The 17,983-nt window shown below is 44.4% G+C and overlaps 1 protein-coding gene across 1 annotated transcript in view; it reads left to right on the top strand.

Moving 5' to 3' along the window:
- Positions 1-17,983, top strand: part of EFNB2 (ephrin B2) — a 49,536-nt gene that overhangs the window by 18,501 nt on the left and 13,052 nt on the right. The window contains exon 2 of the mRNA XM_055426662.2: positions 7,341-7,624. Coding sequence (XP_055282637.1) covers positions 7,341-7,624 — 284 coding nt within the window. The remainder of the gene's footprint in view (positions 1-7,340; positions 7,625-17,983) is intronic.

Raw genomic sequence — 17,983 nt, forward strand, 5'->3', positions numbered from 1 at the left:
AATCTTCCCAATCCAGGGATCGAACTTGTGTTTCCTGCACTGCAGGTGGATTCTTTACCCCTGAGCCACCTGGGAAGGAAGGCACAGCAGAAATCAGCACATGTTAATCAGCTCTACTCCCATAAAATAAATTAAAAAAAAAAATGTTGTGTCGCATAATGGTTGCATTATTTTAAAAGTTTCCACAGTGATGAATATGGAGTTGAAATATCTAATTGAGATTATTAGAGATCTAATTTAGATTATTAAACATTAAAGTCTAATTTAGGTTATTAGATTGATTCAGAATATTCCCCATGGAAGTGTTAAGAGTCTAGTTTGGTGAATAACTTTTTAAAAACTTGGATTCAGGTTGATAGGTAATCAGAAGATAAAAACAGATCCTAGTAGCAAAGCATTTCATATCAGGGACTTTCGGGGCGGTCCAGTGGTTAAGACTGCGCTTCCACAGCAGCAGGGACAGGTTCAATCCATGGCCAGGGAACTAGGATCCCGCAAGTTGTGTGGTGCGACCAAAATAATCATCATCATAATAAATTTCAGGTAGGGAAACTTCAGAAACCCTCCTCAGAGTTTCCATTTTATTCCCCATTATACTGTCCCTGGGCTTGGCTCAGAGTCATCGTACCTTATTGTCTTGCTTGGAGTGATTCATTGGGAAAAACTGAAAAAACCAAAGGAGTTCCCTGTTTGCTCGGCTCACCCCACTCCTGTGCCTTCCCACGGAAGCCCTCCAGGGAGAGACCCAGAAGCACAGCCCCAACACTCCTGGCAGCCGTCCTGACCGCGAGCTCCCCCGATGGGGGAAGATGGGCCTCGCCCGCCCAGGAGGGCAGCAGGCTGGCTCACTCTGACTCTGAGCCCCTGGCCCCGAAGGGGATCTGACCCACTGTGTCTCCTCTACAGGACACGAGACAGTGTGTGTTCTTTGTTCTGTTTTCTGTCAAAGCCAGCAGATATTGTTGACCAAGACCTCTAACCACTTTTTTTTTTTTTTTCTTTTTGGATGTGGTTGAACAACAACAACCTCAGCTCTGTGGTATGGGTTACAAACATGGGGATTTTCCCCTGGGCTTCTTTGGCTACAGAGGTGGACATTATCTCATCATACAGAAGGAAATCTGCACTTGATATTCACTAGGCAGGGTCACTAGGCTTCTCTGGCAGCTCGGTGGTAATGAACCTGCCGACCAATGCCGGAGATGAAGGTTCGATCCCTGAGTAGGGAAGATTCCTGGGTCAGGAAGATTCCCAGAGAAGGAAAAGGCAGCTCAGTCCAGTATTCCTGTCTGGGAAGTCCCATGGACAGAGGAGCCTGGCAGGCTGCAGTCCATGGGGTCATGAAAGAGTCAGATACAACTTAACGACTAAACAACAACAGGCAGAGTCAGTTTAGTAATTTAAAATTAGCCAGTTGTCCCCACCCTAATTATTCTTTTAAAAAAATTCCCAAGTCAACAATAAGACAAGTGTCTTACTATTACCAAATGTTCAGGGCACAGACGTGCTGTGCAGTCTGACTTGTTAACATTTCTGAGCAACCTTGAGGTGATAAAATACAAATATAAGTGACCTGGCTTCAAAAATAGAACTCTGTGGTCACTGCCTTGGCTTTAACCTGTGGGACACATCGTTTTCCATTTGGAAATGAAACTACCAGGACAGCCACCCGTTTTCTTCCCACATACAGTCTCCAATTCTCACGAACTGTCCACATCACTCTGTAACATTACACTGGAAACACAAGTTGCACGTCTGGTCCGTTTCTCCCTCACCCTTTGGTCCTCGGCTCCCTGGACATGGCTTGAAACGGACACGAAGATGGATCCATCAGTCTGCTACGGACCCTGGCCTCTGACGCCTGGGCAGAGGCATGCAAGTGCATTGACGTTCTTTCTCTTGATTTGCCTTTAACTGCGTGGCTTTTCTATGAAAAGCTCAATTGAGAAAAAGCTTTGTGTCCCCAAACCTGATTTACGCTTTAAGGCAATGCAGCCAGAGCTGAGAAGTGTGCAGGCGGGGGCTTTTCCTGTCACGTCTCGCGTGTGGCATGCGTGTCTTCGTCTGGTCTGTGTGTCAGGTCCGTGGGCGGGGACAGAATGGAGACCGTGGTGGAGGGTGATTTGATCGGTGCTCACTTACCAAAGAGTCAACCCTCAAGAGCAGCCTCGCTTCTGGGGGTGGCGCAGGGCTTTGCGTTGTAACCAGGAAAGGGTCACAGAAAACTGCCGATATCCATGACTCTGGGGAGAACGAGTCAGAATTCCATCTGCAGTGCCCCTGACTGTCCAAAAGCGCATCCTGCCGGGGTGGTTCCGCTCGGTTCTCAGCACCACCACCCTCCCGCCCACCTCCCCCAGCCCCATCCCAACTCCAGCTCATCCTTTCTTCAGAATCCCTTCCGTGCCTGCGATCTGCAGCTAGTTCTGGCACTAGATTTGACTTTAATTGTGTGTCCTAGCCGCCGCTCGTTCTTTAAGCGTCTACCAGATGTCAGCACTTGGACATTCTGTGTTGAGTCAGCCATGCCTGGGACCCGCCTGCCCTCAGGAAGCCAGATTGTAAAGTCCCGACATCCGGGTCCTACTTGCCTGTCATCCTAGCGTCTCTGATGGAGATGCGAGCACCTTGCTTGTACCCTCCCTTGCCTCCGCTTGCTCCATGTTGCCTTAGAGACAGTGAAGGTGTTTGGATAGACCCGAAGGGTATCCTGCCTGCTTAGTAAGTAAGCCAGAGACAGGTACAGTTTGTGATCCTTTACGTGCGGAATCTAAAAAACAAACTAGTGATTGTAAACAAAAAGAAAAGTTCTCAGATATAGAGAACAAACCAGTGGTTATTAATTGAGGGGGGCGGGCGGAGGAAGGTGGGAGGAGCAGAGTTAAGAGCGAGAAACCACTGTGTATAAAATAAACAAGCTCCAAGGGTGTAAGGAAAGTTATGACCAGCCTAGATAGCATATTAAAAGCAGAGACATCACTCTGCCAACAAAGGTCCGTCTAGTCAAGGCTATGGTTTTTCCCGTGGTCATGTATGGATGTGAGAGTTGGACTGTGAAGAAAGCTGAGCGCCGAAGAATTGATGCTTTTGAACTGTTGTGTTGGAGAAGACTCTTGAGAGTCCCTTGAACTGCAAGGAGATCCAACCAGTCCATTGTAAAGGAGATCAATCCTGGGTGTTCATTGGAAGGACTGATGCTAAAGCTGAAGCTCCAATACTTTGGCCACCTCATGTGATGAGTTGACTCACTGGAAAAGACTCTGATGCTCGGAGGGATTGGGGGCGGGAGGAGAAGGGGACGACAGAGAATGAGATGGCTGGATGGCATCACCGACTCTGTGGACATGAGTTTGAGTGAACTCCGGGAGTTGGTGATGGACAGGGAGGCCTGGCGTGCTGTGATTCATGGGGTCGCAAAGAGTCAGACACGATTGAGCGACTGAATTGAACTGAACTGAACTTAAGGGTGTATTGTACAGCACAGGGAATATAATTAATATTTCATAATAACTGTAAATGCAGTAGAACCATACACATTTTGAATCACAATGTAGTACACCTGAAACTAATATAATATTATAAATCCACTATATCTCAATTAAAAAAAACACAACAACCGTGAAGTCTCCTAGGAGGCAAAGGAATTTCTGGGCTCAATGCACTTAGTGGTAACGTGTGCAGGACATTCAGCCCAAATCATTTGTCTACTGAGAAACCATAATCTCATCAATTAAAGAAACGAGTGTGCTAATCGCTGGTACATCTATTCCTATATACCTATATAAGTTTAAAAAAATCAACCTGTAAAGTGCTCAAGTGTCAGGTCCTGTTGTATGGATTTAAAGAAGGAATATATATATATTTTTAGGAACCCTTGAAACTGCTTTTCAGAGTGAAGGAGCAAATCCTTGCCTGACTTTTTGCCACAGTGTCTTCTGAAAAGTGAACTGGTGCTTTTGCGAGCATTAGGGATAGTGGGTTTTATCAGGATTTACTTTTTGTGGGTGCATCCAATACGCTTATTGCAATTGAGATTCCTCCCTCTCAGAAAGCATCCCCTGGGTTAACTCCTCCCCAGACATGGCTCCCTGTCATTGACCATTTCAGCTTTTTGTGTGATTAGAACTTTCTTCCCAGGTGGCACTAGTGGTAAAGAACCCGCCTGCCAGTGCAGGAGAAGTAAGAGACGAGGGCTCGATCCCTGGGTAAGGAAGATCCTCTGGAGAAGGAAAAGGCAACCCACTCCCGCATTCTTGCCCAGAGAATCCCATGGACAGAGGAGCCTGACAGGCTACATGGGATCGCAAAGAGTCGGACAGGGCTGAAACGACTTAGCCAATATAATCAGTACCGTCTGAGAATCTGGTCTGAAACATGGAGATCCTTGTAGCTAAACCAGTTCATGCGTCCTCTGTTCTTGACTTCACCCCATCAGCTCCAGCAGAAACTGGAACTTGGGTTTGGTGAGTGAAGAGAGCATCACGAGGAGGTGCTCGCAGGGGCAGAGAGGGAACCAACAGCAAGTCTTCGGTGACGCAGGAAAAAATCATCTTCGTGAGGGAAACAGGATCTGGGTAGCAACTTGAACAAGGAAAGAGCTTGGTGAGCCAAGCCTGAGACGGAGGCGTGATGTGGGAGAGCACGGAGACGTGCAGAGATGAAACAGCTTTCGGGTGGGGATGGGCCTGATGTCTTAAAGGAACTGAGTAGATGGACAAGAGCATGGGTCCGTCTGTCTCAGGATCCTGAGGTCCGGAGCCTGGTGGTCCAGGGTGAAGGTCGCTCAGTGTGGAGGTCAGAGCTGAAAGGAGGCAGGTCCGGGCATCCAGGCTACAGATTTCACTCCAGTTAACACAGGTGCCCACGCTGTGCTGGTTGCTCTTGGAGCAGGTTTAGGGGAGGAGGTGTTTGGAGAGGGGCGGGAAACCCCAGGCAGGAGTCCACCCTTGGTTCTCAGATGCAGTGAAGATTTCCTAAGCAGGTCCAGGGATAAGACATGAGAAAACTGATGTGTCAGGAAGGTGAGCAGCGTTAACACTCTATGTCTCAATTATATGGACCATCAGTCTCCTTGCCCCCGCTTCCCAACCGTTGCAGAATCACTTAGAAAAGACTGAAAAAGCCTTAGACATCCAGATTCTGTCCTTCAGTCTGCACCAGAAACCAGAGCCGGGTTTTAGCCACAGAAAAGATGGAGACCACTGACCTCGGGGTGGAGAGAGAGCTGGAGGCCCGCAGCCCCCGGAGTCCATTTTCCCAAGCAGCTCTCCAGAAAACTGCAGAAGTGTCCCAGAAGTTCCCCGAGGGGCTCCTACGCAGCAGTGATCTACATTCGTCAGCGGTTCTAGAGAATTCTTCAAGGGTGCACAGCATGGTTGTCTGAGACTTGTCATTCATTCCGAGTTCTGCTTCAAGGAAAGATTTTTGTCAGCTGGTTCTCATCCACTTTTCTTTCTTTTCTAACTTAAAAAAAAGTGTCATATATTCCTGCTTTAGGCATCTCAGTTAATGTAAGAAAGAAAGGGGGCCACCCTCTCTTTGCGATTGTAAAAAGGCACATTCCGGAGAAAAGTGACAAGCCATTGTGTGCAACTTGCATTTTTTTTTTTCCTGCCACAAAGAATATTGTTTTTTTCACATAAATCTGCTGTCTAGTTTTTGTTATGTTCTGTGATGCTTTATAATCAACCTCACGCATGTTTCGGAAAAATTCATGCCAGTCATTAGCACACATCGTCACCTGTTCCTTCAGTGTCGATTTGAAACTGGGGACGCCCCGCCCCTCCTGGCTTCTCTCGTCTTTCTCTCAGTGAATTACGACCCACTCAGGGTCATGGCTGGTGGCCTTCCCTGGTTCGATAAACACTGGATCAGACGTGATGCTTTGCTCTCAGACTTTACTACTTGAATGAGCCTGCAGGCTTGGCTCCTTCGGAAGGAATGAGATGGGTTTCCTAAGTCTGCTTTTAGTGTTAGATTTGTAGAAGGATGTTCACTGAGAAGCTCTTTGCTCCCCATAGGAAAGATCTTTCAGCAGCAGGGCTGGGAAGAAAGAATCGGGGGGAGGGAGGCTGTTAGCCGTAAGCATTGTGGGGATAGTGTATCAGGAGTTTTGGGTTCTGAAGATCTGCTTCTAAGAATTAATTGAAGCACATATATCTCAAGGGAGGGGGAAAATGGTTTGTGGGGCCAGGACAGTAGACGCTGTCCTCCTGAGCTGGGGACTTTGCATCTTGCAGCTGAATCAATACTCCAACTAATTATTTCTGGTTAACTTTTTATGGGTTTGTAAGACGTTTCTTTTGTTCAGGGTAATAAAGGAGCCATTGTTTGATCAGTGACTAATTATGATAAGTAATTTGAAACATTCTTGATGAAACTTGTCTGTTAATTAGCACCAACAGCAAATGGAAACTGACAGGACAACAGAGCCTCAGTGCATCCACCGTCCCCTGGAGTTGAGGCGGTCTTTCTGTGGCGGGCCCGGTACGCGGAGGCTGCCAGTGGTTAAAGAACAGCAAACAGGTGGGGAGGGCTGACTCACCGTCAGGGAGACGGCATTGTGGACTTTCGCAAAGGGGCGCCGAGGCATTACCCATGAGGGGCTGGGGAAGGGGCGTCGGCTGGGTGACCTGATCCTACTGGGTAAAGACGGGAGTGTGGCTTCTTTCTATTTCTGTCTTTTTTTTCCCTTAAAGCCTAGTTCCTAAATGCATGCATCCCGTGCTGATCTGAACTCAGGTTGCTGCTGTTCCGTCACTCAGCGGTGTCCCACTCTGTGCACGCCAGGCCTCCCTATCCATCACCATCTCCCGGAGTTCACTCAAACTCATGTCCATCAAGTCGGTGATGCCCTCCAGCCATCTCATCCTCTGTCGCCCCCTTCTCCTCCTGCCCTCACTCTTTCCCAGCATCAGGGTCTTCTCCAGTGAGTCTGCTCTCTGTATCAGGTGGCCAAAGTACTGGAGCTTCAGCTTCAGTCCTTCCAATGATATTCATGGTTGATCTCCTTTAGGATGGACTGGTTGGATCTCCTTGCAGTCCACAGGACTCTCAAGAACCTTCTCCAGCACCACAGTTTGAAAACATCAATTCTTCGGCACTCACCCTTCTTTATGGTCCAACTCTCACATCCGGACATGACTACTGGAAAAGCTATAGCTTTGACTATACGGACTTTTGTCAGCAAAGTGAACTCAGATACTGTTGATCAATAAAAAGTGTGGAACTATGAAATTGCAGTTTGGAATTCTTGATGTTGTCTGACTATATTGTCATTATCATTAACATGGTTAATTTTTTAAATAAACTCAATGGTACCTTTTCTTTTATGCTTTTAGATTTCTACCTGGACAAGGACTGGTACTATACCCACAGATAGGAGACAAATTGGATATTATTTGCCCCAAGGTGGACTCTAAAACTGTCGGCCAGTATGAGTATTATAAAGTTTATATGGTGGACAAAGAGCAAGCAGACAGATGCACTATTAAGAAGGAAAATACCCCTCTTCTCAACTGTGCCAGACCAGATCAAGATGTCAAGTTCACCATCAAGTTCCAAGAATTCAGCCCCAACCTCTGGGGTCTAGAATTTCAGAAGAACAGAGATTATTACATTATATGTAAGTATAATTCTACTCGTTTATTTTATAGAAATTAGGATAAGCTAAATAGGTTTGTATCCATTTTTTTTCCTTAAAATTATTACTGTGGCAAATAATTTGGTGGGAATCTTTGCTGAAAATTGTCCATTTTTTTTTTAAAAAGAAGCCTTAATTGAATGAAGGACCCTGTACTAGTAGTACTCATTAATATAAATACCTAAAGAGAAAGAGCCTCCTTGAGTTTTTGTAGCATTGAAATAAGTGGATATATTTGAATATACTCAGCATCTCTACTGACAAAACCATTTTTAAGAAACATTGGTGAGATTTTGATAGGTGAATCTTGTGCGATGACTTTTATCTTCATCCATCCATCCATCCATCCATCCATTCAGTATTTACTCTGTGCCAGAAACTGTGCAGCAGTGGTAGGGGTTTAGCAGTGAGCAAGATGGTAAAATGGTACCCACTCCTCAGGGAATGTGTTGGTCAAAGGATGGGAGTTCCAGGCAACCACTATCATACACGGGCAGGCTGAAACCAGATTTGGAAGAATAAGAATAAAGTTAGGTTTGTTCGATGAATTTCTTTTTTTTCTCCCCGTATAATTAATTTGACACATCCCGTGTACCTTTTGGGTTCTATCTGAGCTACTGCTGTTCACTCCTGAGGCTGTGAAATCCAGTGAGGCAGGCTGTGCCTACTGGGTACAGGAGTTAGGGTTGTTCCAGGCCCAGGGTATGTCAGAGCCCAGTCTGGGCGCCTAGCACAGCTGTTCACATCAGGAAGCAGCGCAGTTGTTTTCCTCTGTTTCTTTGGGAGTCTCCACTCACTCGTCATGGTGGGCTCCAGTTTGTCAGGGGTGCTGAGCTGGTGTCTATTGGGAGACTGTCTCTGGGGGATCAGGCTGAAACTCTCTTGGCTGCTCTTGAGAAATTGTAAAATCAGCAATTCATTGATTACGTATTAAGTACTCAATAACGTATTGTTTTCCGTTTTTTTTTTATTACAGTCATTAGCAATTAAAACAAAGACAGTCATAACCGTCTAATCCTTGTCCTTTGCTGTGAACTTGACATGCCACAGCCACGGAAAGTCTATTTTTAAACCAGCGTGATGTACAGAGTGGCTTAGGGAGAATAAGTGACAAAGAAAAAGGGAAAGGGGTGAATTATAGATTTAAAAGCAGAGTGATCATACAATGAAAGGAAAAGTGTTTTTGAGGGATGGGACAAGCAGATGGGGTGGTAATATGTATGAAATAAGAGGGAAATCTTTGAAAATATAGAATAGTCATTAGGTAAAATAAATGAAAATCTTAAGCTTTTGGAAGTCCAACAGTGTCTTTTAAAAAAAAAAAAGAAGACTTTTTAAAATAAGACTTCTTGTTGTTGTTTAGTCACTAAGTCGTGTCTGACTCTTGTGAGACCCCATGAGCTATAGCTCGCCAGGCTCCTCTGTCCATGGAATTTCCCAGGCAGGAATATTGGAGTGGGTTGCTGCTTCTTTCTCTCAGGGATCCTCCTGACCTAGGGATGGAACCTGGGTCTCCTATACTGCAGGAGACTGTACTTTACCACTGAGCCTCCAGGGAAGCCTGACAATGTATATTACATGAGTTTAACTCCAAATCTTTGCATCCAGCTAGGAGGCACCTTCATAACTAAAAGTATTAGTCCAGTCAGCGTCGTTCCTGTATCCTGGTCTCTTTCCATGGGTAGCAAGAAGAGAAGTGACCTTGGGAGCAGTTGTTCATAACCGCCAGAGAGGAGCAGTCCCAGTTGCCAGGGGACTGAATGGGAGCTGGTGTTGAGCCATTCCCCACGTGAGCTGATGTCAGGAGCCTCGAGGCTCGGGTTCTAGTCCTGCTGCCTAAGCTTAATGAGAAACTTCCTTATTTCTTTGAATGTTTATTTCTTCTGTAGGAAACGGCTTTTATTATTATTATTGTTCTTATTCTGGCTAACGGTGGAAGTCTCCAGTTCCAAACCATTTGTGGTTGGCTGTATATATCTGGTCTAGCATCTCTTGTCAGGGTGGCTCTTCTCCAATTGAATGGACAGGATCCACTGCAAACTCTTTAAAGACACTGATTTGTAGTATTGACAGGTTTATAATACAGGCATCAAACTTTTTTTAAGTTTTAGAAGTCAATATTAACTTTTAATTGGGAGTGTATTTTTAAACCTACCAAGTATCCGCTGACTTCCTCTAAGAAAGGACATGGCAATGATGTTCATCCTAATTAGTTTTTCTCCTAGATGATTATTTGCTTTGATGTGGGGCAAAATGATATATACGGGTTTTCCTCATGTTGGGAACTGACTTTTTCAGGTGACCTGGTCAATCAATAACCTTGGGTTTAATTTGCATAATAAAATCTCCTAATCTAAATCTTCCAAAAGTGAGGCTATTGCAACCATTTGGTCTGTTTTTCATTACATTCTGATTCTTAATTGCCTCAAAGACAAACATTTTATATAAGCTACAGTTTTTTTTTTTATCATGTCTTTACATTTTTTAAAAAAGTTTATAAAATAACTATCTGTTCTGAAGTGACCCATTGTCAAAGGAAACTTAGTCTCAGAAAAACACTCCAGTGAATACTAGGCAAGCATTCCTAACTGTGTCCTCAGCCCTATTGTGTCAAATTTATGCTTCGTGTCCAATTTCTTTTTAGAAGTAATAACCCAGAAGAATTTGCTTGCTTCCAAATATCAAATTGGGAGTCACTGTCACTGATTTCTTTGGAAATGTTTAATACCTCACTTGCATTATCTCTGGGGCTTCCCTGGTGACTCAGATGGTAAAGAATCTGCCTGCAATGCAGAAAACTGGGATTCGATCCCTGGGTCGGGAAGATCCCCTGAAAAAAAGAATGGCAACCCACTCCAGTATTCTTGCCTGGGAAACCGTGTGGACAGAGGAGTCTGGTGGGCTACAGTCTATGGGGTCAAAAAGAGTCGGACACGACTGAACGACTAACACTTTCACTTTGTATTATCTCTGCCTTCCACAGCAGAGATTCAGCTTTTGTGGGCTTCTTAACCAGGATGTTTCTAGACCTAAGCACGGTATGGGCTGCATAGTTGGTGCTTAAGAGTTATTTATTTATGTATTTGTTTTTAGTTTTTATCAATAGCTATTCATGAAAAGAGAAGAATAAATAAACAAATAGCTGAAGGAATCGAACAGTTAAAAAAAGGGGGGCATTAATAACTCAGGGCTGAGTGAATCAACAGTTTTGATGTGGAGGCCCTTTGCAGCATTAACCCTCACGAGGGTCCCTTGGGTTGGTCAGCCAGCCTCAGCGTAAAATCTTGCAAAATACCTGCAAAGAGGTTTTCATCACACTACCAAAAACCTGTGAGTTAGAGACGGTGACCATGAATGCCCTTGTGTGGATAATTTTTAAGTGAACCATGCCCGCAGCCCGGCTGTTAGGAAGAACACCGCCCGCCCAGGGCACCTCCCAGTTTACGCTTGTGTGGTTGGTACATTCTTTTACCACAAATCCATAGCCAAGATGTGAATTTGTGGAACAGTTTAAAAGACATCATTTCTAACAATTGTTTGATTGATTAAATGCTGTTCTGTAACTCCACCCTGCTGTGTTCACAGTGGTCCTTCGGAAAGCCACCCCTCGGGAAAGTCTTCCTTGAGAAACGCTGAATGAATTTGAATGAGTCACCATTTCATAGGCCCATCATGGGTTTCATTCTCCAAAGCAAATTTTTTTTAAAATGTTATCAGAGCATATAAAATTGGAAAGCTTCTCAGTCAGCTTTGCTATTTTTTAGGCATAAACTCCACTTCTGAGCAAAATTGCAAAATAAATTAAAATGTTTGCACACAAATATAAGGAAACACCATTCTTAAAGAATCAAAACAGAACGGCAGATTCCATTCCTGTATTTTTGTGGAGTGTTTTCCTTTTTCCTGTTGGTTTTTGGTTTCCTTATTTCTGGGAGTAAGTGTAGCAAGTGGCTCTAAATATACTGAATAGAGGCTTCCCTGGTGGTCCAGGGGTTAGATTTAGTGGAGGGGGTGCAGGTTCTATCCCTGGTCGGGGAACTAAGATCCTACATGCCGAGTGGTGTGGCCAAAAGATTAAAAAATATATATGCATAAATGAAAAATAAAATATGCTGAATGTACTATAAGCCCTTTCCCTAGCAAAATGGTTATGGGAAGTTTCAGATGTCCTTCTGCACATAGATTTATTTTAGAAAATATGTGTGGTCTCCGCAGTTGACTATGGGCTTTAGTTGATGAGTTATTTACATGATAAAGGTGGCAAAAGCTGTATTTCCATCACAGAACATCATCAAGCTCAAGAATATGACAGTATGAGCCTGTCACTTATCTGACTTTGGGGTAGGGATTTATGTCTGATACCTGGCATAGAATTGCTTTGCATATAAACTCAAGAATTAAACACATTTTAATTTTTAACTTATAACTGTTGGCTTCATAGACTGGCGTGCAGTAGTCCGTGGGGTCTCAAAGAGTTGGACACGACTGAGCGACTGAACTGAACCGAATGGCTTCATCATAGAATCCTCATCGACTCTTTGCGACCCCATTGACTATAGCCCGCCAGGCTCCTCTGTCCATGGGATTCTCCAGGCAAGGATACTGGAGTGTGTTTCCATTTTCTTCTCCTGGGGGATCCTCCCGATCCAGGGATTGAGCCTGTGTCTCCTGCCTTGGCAGACGGATTCTTGACCACTGAGCCACCTGGCAAAACCCAATTGGGCGCTTGGAGTCAGGCACAGCTGGGTTCTTGAATGCCCTTCAACAAGGAACTGAACCAGTCCCTGCCTCAGGCCCCAATCTGTCAGCTGGGGCTGATGTGCCTTTAAGTGGGGTGCTGTATGTGAAGTGCTTACCATGGCAGGCCCCCAAGTAAGCACAACTGGGGTCTCTTTGGGGAGAGGCAGAGGGTGGAGGGATGTGAGAGGCAGGAGATTAAAGGCAAGCCTGTGCACTCCTGCAAGCTGGCAGGCGGGGAGGATGCGCTCCAAAAGTGTCATTTATTTGAAAAACCATCCACAAAAAGAAACTCCGGAGACTTTACAAGTTTCAGTAATGCTATGTAACTTAATTATAAGACCTTCCCTCTTTTCTGTCTTCTTGGAGTGTTATAAAAGTTCTTTTGTCCTTGGGCTTTCCTTACTGAGAAACATGCATTTATGGATCTTTTTGTCGGAGGAATTGCCCAAGCTTGTTGGCAGATCCCCTGTAAGACCCGAAAGAGACAGCCTGGGCGGAGTCTTCCACATGTATAATCATCTCCCACTTAGCATCTGACCAGCCTTGCCAGGTCCGTTTCTCTGTTCCCTGTTACACAAAGGAGATGCTGCGTTTTTATTGATCATTTCCACAGCATCCCAACGTGGTATACATGTTCTTCTAGAGAAAATGTAGGCGTCACGGTTGCCTCGTCACTGAGATGAGCTGAGACTGTACTTCCTTTCACTGGTCTGACCATGAGAAGCATCATTTCTGTTATTTTTAGCGTAACATAAAATCCTTTTATGACCGTATTGGAGACTCTTGCGGAGTACATCCGTAAGACTCCTTGTTCAATTTAATATGAATAAAGCTTAAATTCTTTATAATTTCAGGAATAAAATCTCAACGTCTGCTTCACTGAAGCTTGTGCTGGGAAATGCCTGGCTTGCAGGTCTGATGGAGTCATGGCCATTGGGGTATTTATCCCGTATCTCTTGGGGTTTAGGAGGATTAGGCTATTGTAGGTTGAGACTCTGTTCATGTTCAATGGCGTCACCTAGGCGGTAGTGACAGCTTATCTTATTTAAAGCTAGACAGAGATTGTCCTGTGAGCACCATTCCTTTTTCCCAAAATAACCTATGAACGGACAAGATGACTCTGGTCCTTAAAGCAATGGGGAGAGACTAAAAGTCTCTCATGTAAAATAAGAGTACATGAGGAGTGAAGGCAATTCCTTGGAAAAAAAGAATTATTTAGGAATTACTCAGAATAAAACTGCCTTTACTGTTTCATAAAATACATCTTAATTTCCCTAGCACCTGTATTTATAGCTTTTGCAAAGTTTACTTAGACTTGTAAATAATTGAACAGTCTTGGAGACTTTTTGGAAGCATGAGGACGCGTTTCTTTCTTAATAGCCTTTAAATATTTATCATGAAAATCAAAATTTAAAGCAAAATAAAGTACTTCAAGAAATAGCCAGGAGGCATTAGACAGACTTGAAAAGATTACTTGGCAAGAACTTATTTATATCATTCTTAAGAGTCCCGTGTTTGTTCCTAACAGATTGAAATCTCGGACTCTGGGTGTTTGATCACTTACAAGAAAGTGTTATGGCCTCACATACTCTGTGTCACTGTGCAGTTTCAAAACACAGGTGACAGAGGAATTTTTATCACCGTGAGAAAGCAGAAACTTAGGACGTGTGAGTAGTTGAGTACGGTTCACACAGCCATGCCGTGTCAGGGGCAGAACTGAGACGAGGGTTTGGGACCCTTAGACCAGCATCATTAGATGATGGCGGTGCTCCTTGGGGTTGACAGGCACATACGTGTGCACGGATGAAGAGGGAAGATAGTCTGCAGCCAGAGCATACTACATGCTGGGGCGCGCATGTCACATACATAGTGAGAGAGCACGAACATCCATACATACACAGCAGAGAGCGCATATATACATGCAAAATGCATGCTGAGCAGTCGCAGCCATGAGTGTCCAGACACCCAAGCATGGATACTCACCATGGATACCCAGAGAACTCTGTGCTTGGATCAGATGTGTTGGACCAGAGGTGCTGGCCTGTGTTGTGTAAATGTCTAACTACCCTCAGGCTTCCCTGGTGGCTCAGATGGTAAAGAATCTGCCTGCAATGCAGGAGACCCGGGTTCCATCCCTGGGTTGGGAAGATCCTTGGAGAAGGGAATGGCTACCTACCCCAGTATTTTTGCCTGGAGAATCCCCATAGACAGAGGAGCCTGGTGGGCCACAGTCCATGAGGTCCCGAAGAGTCAGACACAATTGAGCGACTAAGTGTGATCACAACGATGGCTGACTTCAATCATATGCCCTGAAATTGACCTACGAAAATTCTGTAGAGCAGTAGGAAGGTAGAAAGGGCCATTGGTTAACAGTGGTTGTAGTGGCAATTTGTCAGATCTTCCAAATTTTCATTTTTCTTTTTAGAGCTGCTATCAATCAATTCCATTTCTCTGGTAAGATGGAGCTTTGTGTTTCATCAAGTACAGTTGATCCTTGAACAGCATGGGTTGAACTGCTTAGATCTACTTACGTGCAGATTTTTTCAGTAATAAATATTCCAGCACCTTAGGATCTGCTGTTGGTTGAATTCAAGGATATGGAAGAACCACCATAAACTAGACTCAGAGATTCCCAACTGCTTGGGGGTTGGGGCCTCTAACCTTCATGTTGTTCAAGGGTGCCGTGTACTTTGCCTGTCAGTGAGAAGTGGCTAATAGTAAAATTAAAAATAATAAAAAATCTCTCAAGTGTACGAAAGAGGTAATAAGAGACTTCAAAGTTTCTTGGCCAAGTACAAGCACACAGTTTGTGTGGGTGGAGGGATGGATGAAGAATGGATGGATGGGTGGGTGGAGGGAGGGAGGGGTGGGTGGAGGGAGGGAGGGGTGGGCGGGTGGGCAGGCAGAACCTCTGGCAGGAGCACAGTTGATCACTTCACAGAGGAGCCAGGCTGTGTGTCATTAAAGACCGTCCCACTTTGCAAATAGCTTTTTGCCTCGGTGGAGTAACCCAGTATCATCGTTTCTGATGTTAAACCAGGAGCTGAAGGTGTTCTTTTACTGACACGAACATGTGGAAACTGGCTGTGGCTTCTTGGAGTCTAGGACGTGTCCCCCAGATGGAATTCGGTTCACGTGTAGGGCACATTCAGATAGGGCACTTTATCGGGGTTCCTGCTGGTCTCTAGGCGGTCAGAGCCAATAACGTCATGTCCGTCTGAGCTATTATGCATTTTCTCCTCTGCAGTGTTATGTTCTAAACTGTCACCAAGCGTTAATTCAGTCACTGGTGAAGCCCTGCCACCCAGAGATGAACTCTGCCTCAGAGGGAAGTTTTCCACTTCAGTGCCACGGTCTCCCAATTACTGGGTCATTAATATCATTGCCTGTGATTAGGGACGAGCAGGAGGCTTGTGGGCTGTGCCCGCCCCACCATGAACTTTTTATTCTGACCCTTCACTATCTAGAGGTTTCCACATCTCCACAAAGATATTTTAATGATGAAGACCATTAAACACTCAGGAGTGGGCTAGAAATCGTGTGCTGGAAATAATTCGCCCAAACACATGCTTCTTCGTGGCCAAAATGTTTTTATTAGATATTATCACTCTCTCCTGACTGGGAAGTCTCATTTTTATTTAAAAAAAATCAGAATCCCAAAGTGAAGCTAATATAGACAATAGGGCATTATGTTTATCTTTAGAACTCTGACCTCATTCTTTTTTTAATGAGTTTGGTCATTCTATTGAAGTGATCATCTGGCCCCCTAATTTTTTTTTTTTTTGAACCAGAGCCATGGCAGTGAAAGTCTGCAATCCTAACTAACCACTGGGCCACCAGGGAATTGGCACCCTATTTTTAAAATGTGATTCCTCTTTTGAAGTAGATTTTGGCCCATGTTAAGGTTAACTGTCATGTGTAGAAGGTGATTATTCTTTTAATGATCACATTCTCTCAATTCTGAATCCTTGTAACACTCTCTTAAAGCACACTTGATGCAAAGTTTTTTCTTTTTTTAAAAAATCTTGTTGAAATTTTTGTTTTGCCTAATGAGAGATCCTACCTGCATAAATCATTATCACTTGCAGCAGTAATATTTTATACTCTGAAAGGAATGTTTTCCCACCACAGAATTTATGAAAAATCAAGGCATCAAGGTGTTGCAAGCCATATTTTGAGGAAAATAAAGTAAGCCACTCATAAAGGACCCCATGTGTTTAAGCCTGCCTCTTGTAAAAAGAGGGGACCGGTGATTTATTTCCAGGACTGTTTGATCTTTCTCAGCAAGATGTCAGAGCAGCCGTTGAGCCTGGGAGGTATTTCTGTCATCGGCACACACGTGCGATGTGTGCCCGCGCTTACACGCACACACTCACTGCTGCGCCTCTTCCCATCTCCCCCCGGTTTTATGAGCGTCAGTGACTGCTCAGGGCTGTCTCCTCAAGGGTGGCTGTGGCTTTTAGCATCTTCAGTGATTGTCTCTGCCTTGGACTTAGTACATACTTCCTCATGGTGAAGGGTTCTATGCATCAGCTTCGATGGAATTTCTGATGCTCTGAGGGTCATATTTATTCTTTTCAATTATCACTGTTCTCTCAGCTGGCTGAATTCTCTCAACGTCCAAGTCTCATGTGATGTAGGAGATATAGTAACGTACGTTGGCAGCTTTAGACTCAGTCCTGTGTAGTATCTTTGTACCTTCCCTCTTTCCCCAAAGAGTAATACTGGGAGGGTAATATGTCGTACGATCTTTAGTGAACACACAAACAGCAGCAGTTCACTAAACTGTTTCAAGGTTGTTCCATTTTTCAAAACTCTCATTACTGAGTTGTCAGTAGAATGTCCTACCCCTGTTCATGGCGAACATTTAAAACTGAGGAAATAAAATTATACCGTTTTATTCAAGAGCGTTCAGTTATACTGGGTACCCATATCTCTCTCGCTACATGCAAGCTAGGTCGCTTCAGTCATGAACGACTCTTTGAGACCCCATGGACTGTGGCCCACCAGGCTCCTCTGTCCATGGGATTTCCCAGGCAAGAGCACTGGAGTGGGGTGCCATTCCCTTCTCCAGGGGATCTTCCCGACCCAGGGATCGAACCCGCATCTCATGTCTCCTGCCTTGCCAGGAGGTTCTTTACCACTAGTGCCACCAGGGAAGTAGGGATCTTCACCTGTATCTTTACTTGTATTTTAATATGGGAGGAGGGGCTAAATTGTGACTCTGGTTTTTAATTCATTTTTCCAAATCATTCTGTCTAGTGGAGAAACTAACTAAATGTGTTGTATAGAAGTCACTGGGGCTAAGCCAGTTATTACCTCCGAATGCCTGATTTACTGCTTTAAAATGTCAAAACACACCCAGAGTGATGTGTGGGGTTAAGTTGAAGTGACTCTTCCCATCATTACTGAAACAATGTTTCCTTTGGTGAAAAACGCACACATCCTGTATCTTCCTTTGTAATTTTCTTTCTTCAAATTGAGACTTTTAGAAGTATCTATAAAACTTTCACTCTAAGATCAGGCATTCTGGGATGAAATGCCATATGATTTGAATTAATGCTGAACGTTTTTTGATACTGCGCCAAGCAAAAATAGTGA

The sequence above is a fragment of the Moschus berezovskii genome, chromosome 13 (genome assembly GCF_049115385.1).
Source record: "Moschus berezovskii isolate FMDL1 chromosome 13, NW_MosBer_1.0, whole genome shotgun sequence".
NCBI classification, from domain to species: Eukaryota; Metazoa; Chordata; class Mammalia; order Artiodactyla; family Moschidae; genus Moschus; species Moschus berezovskii.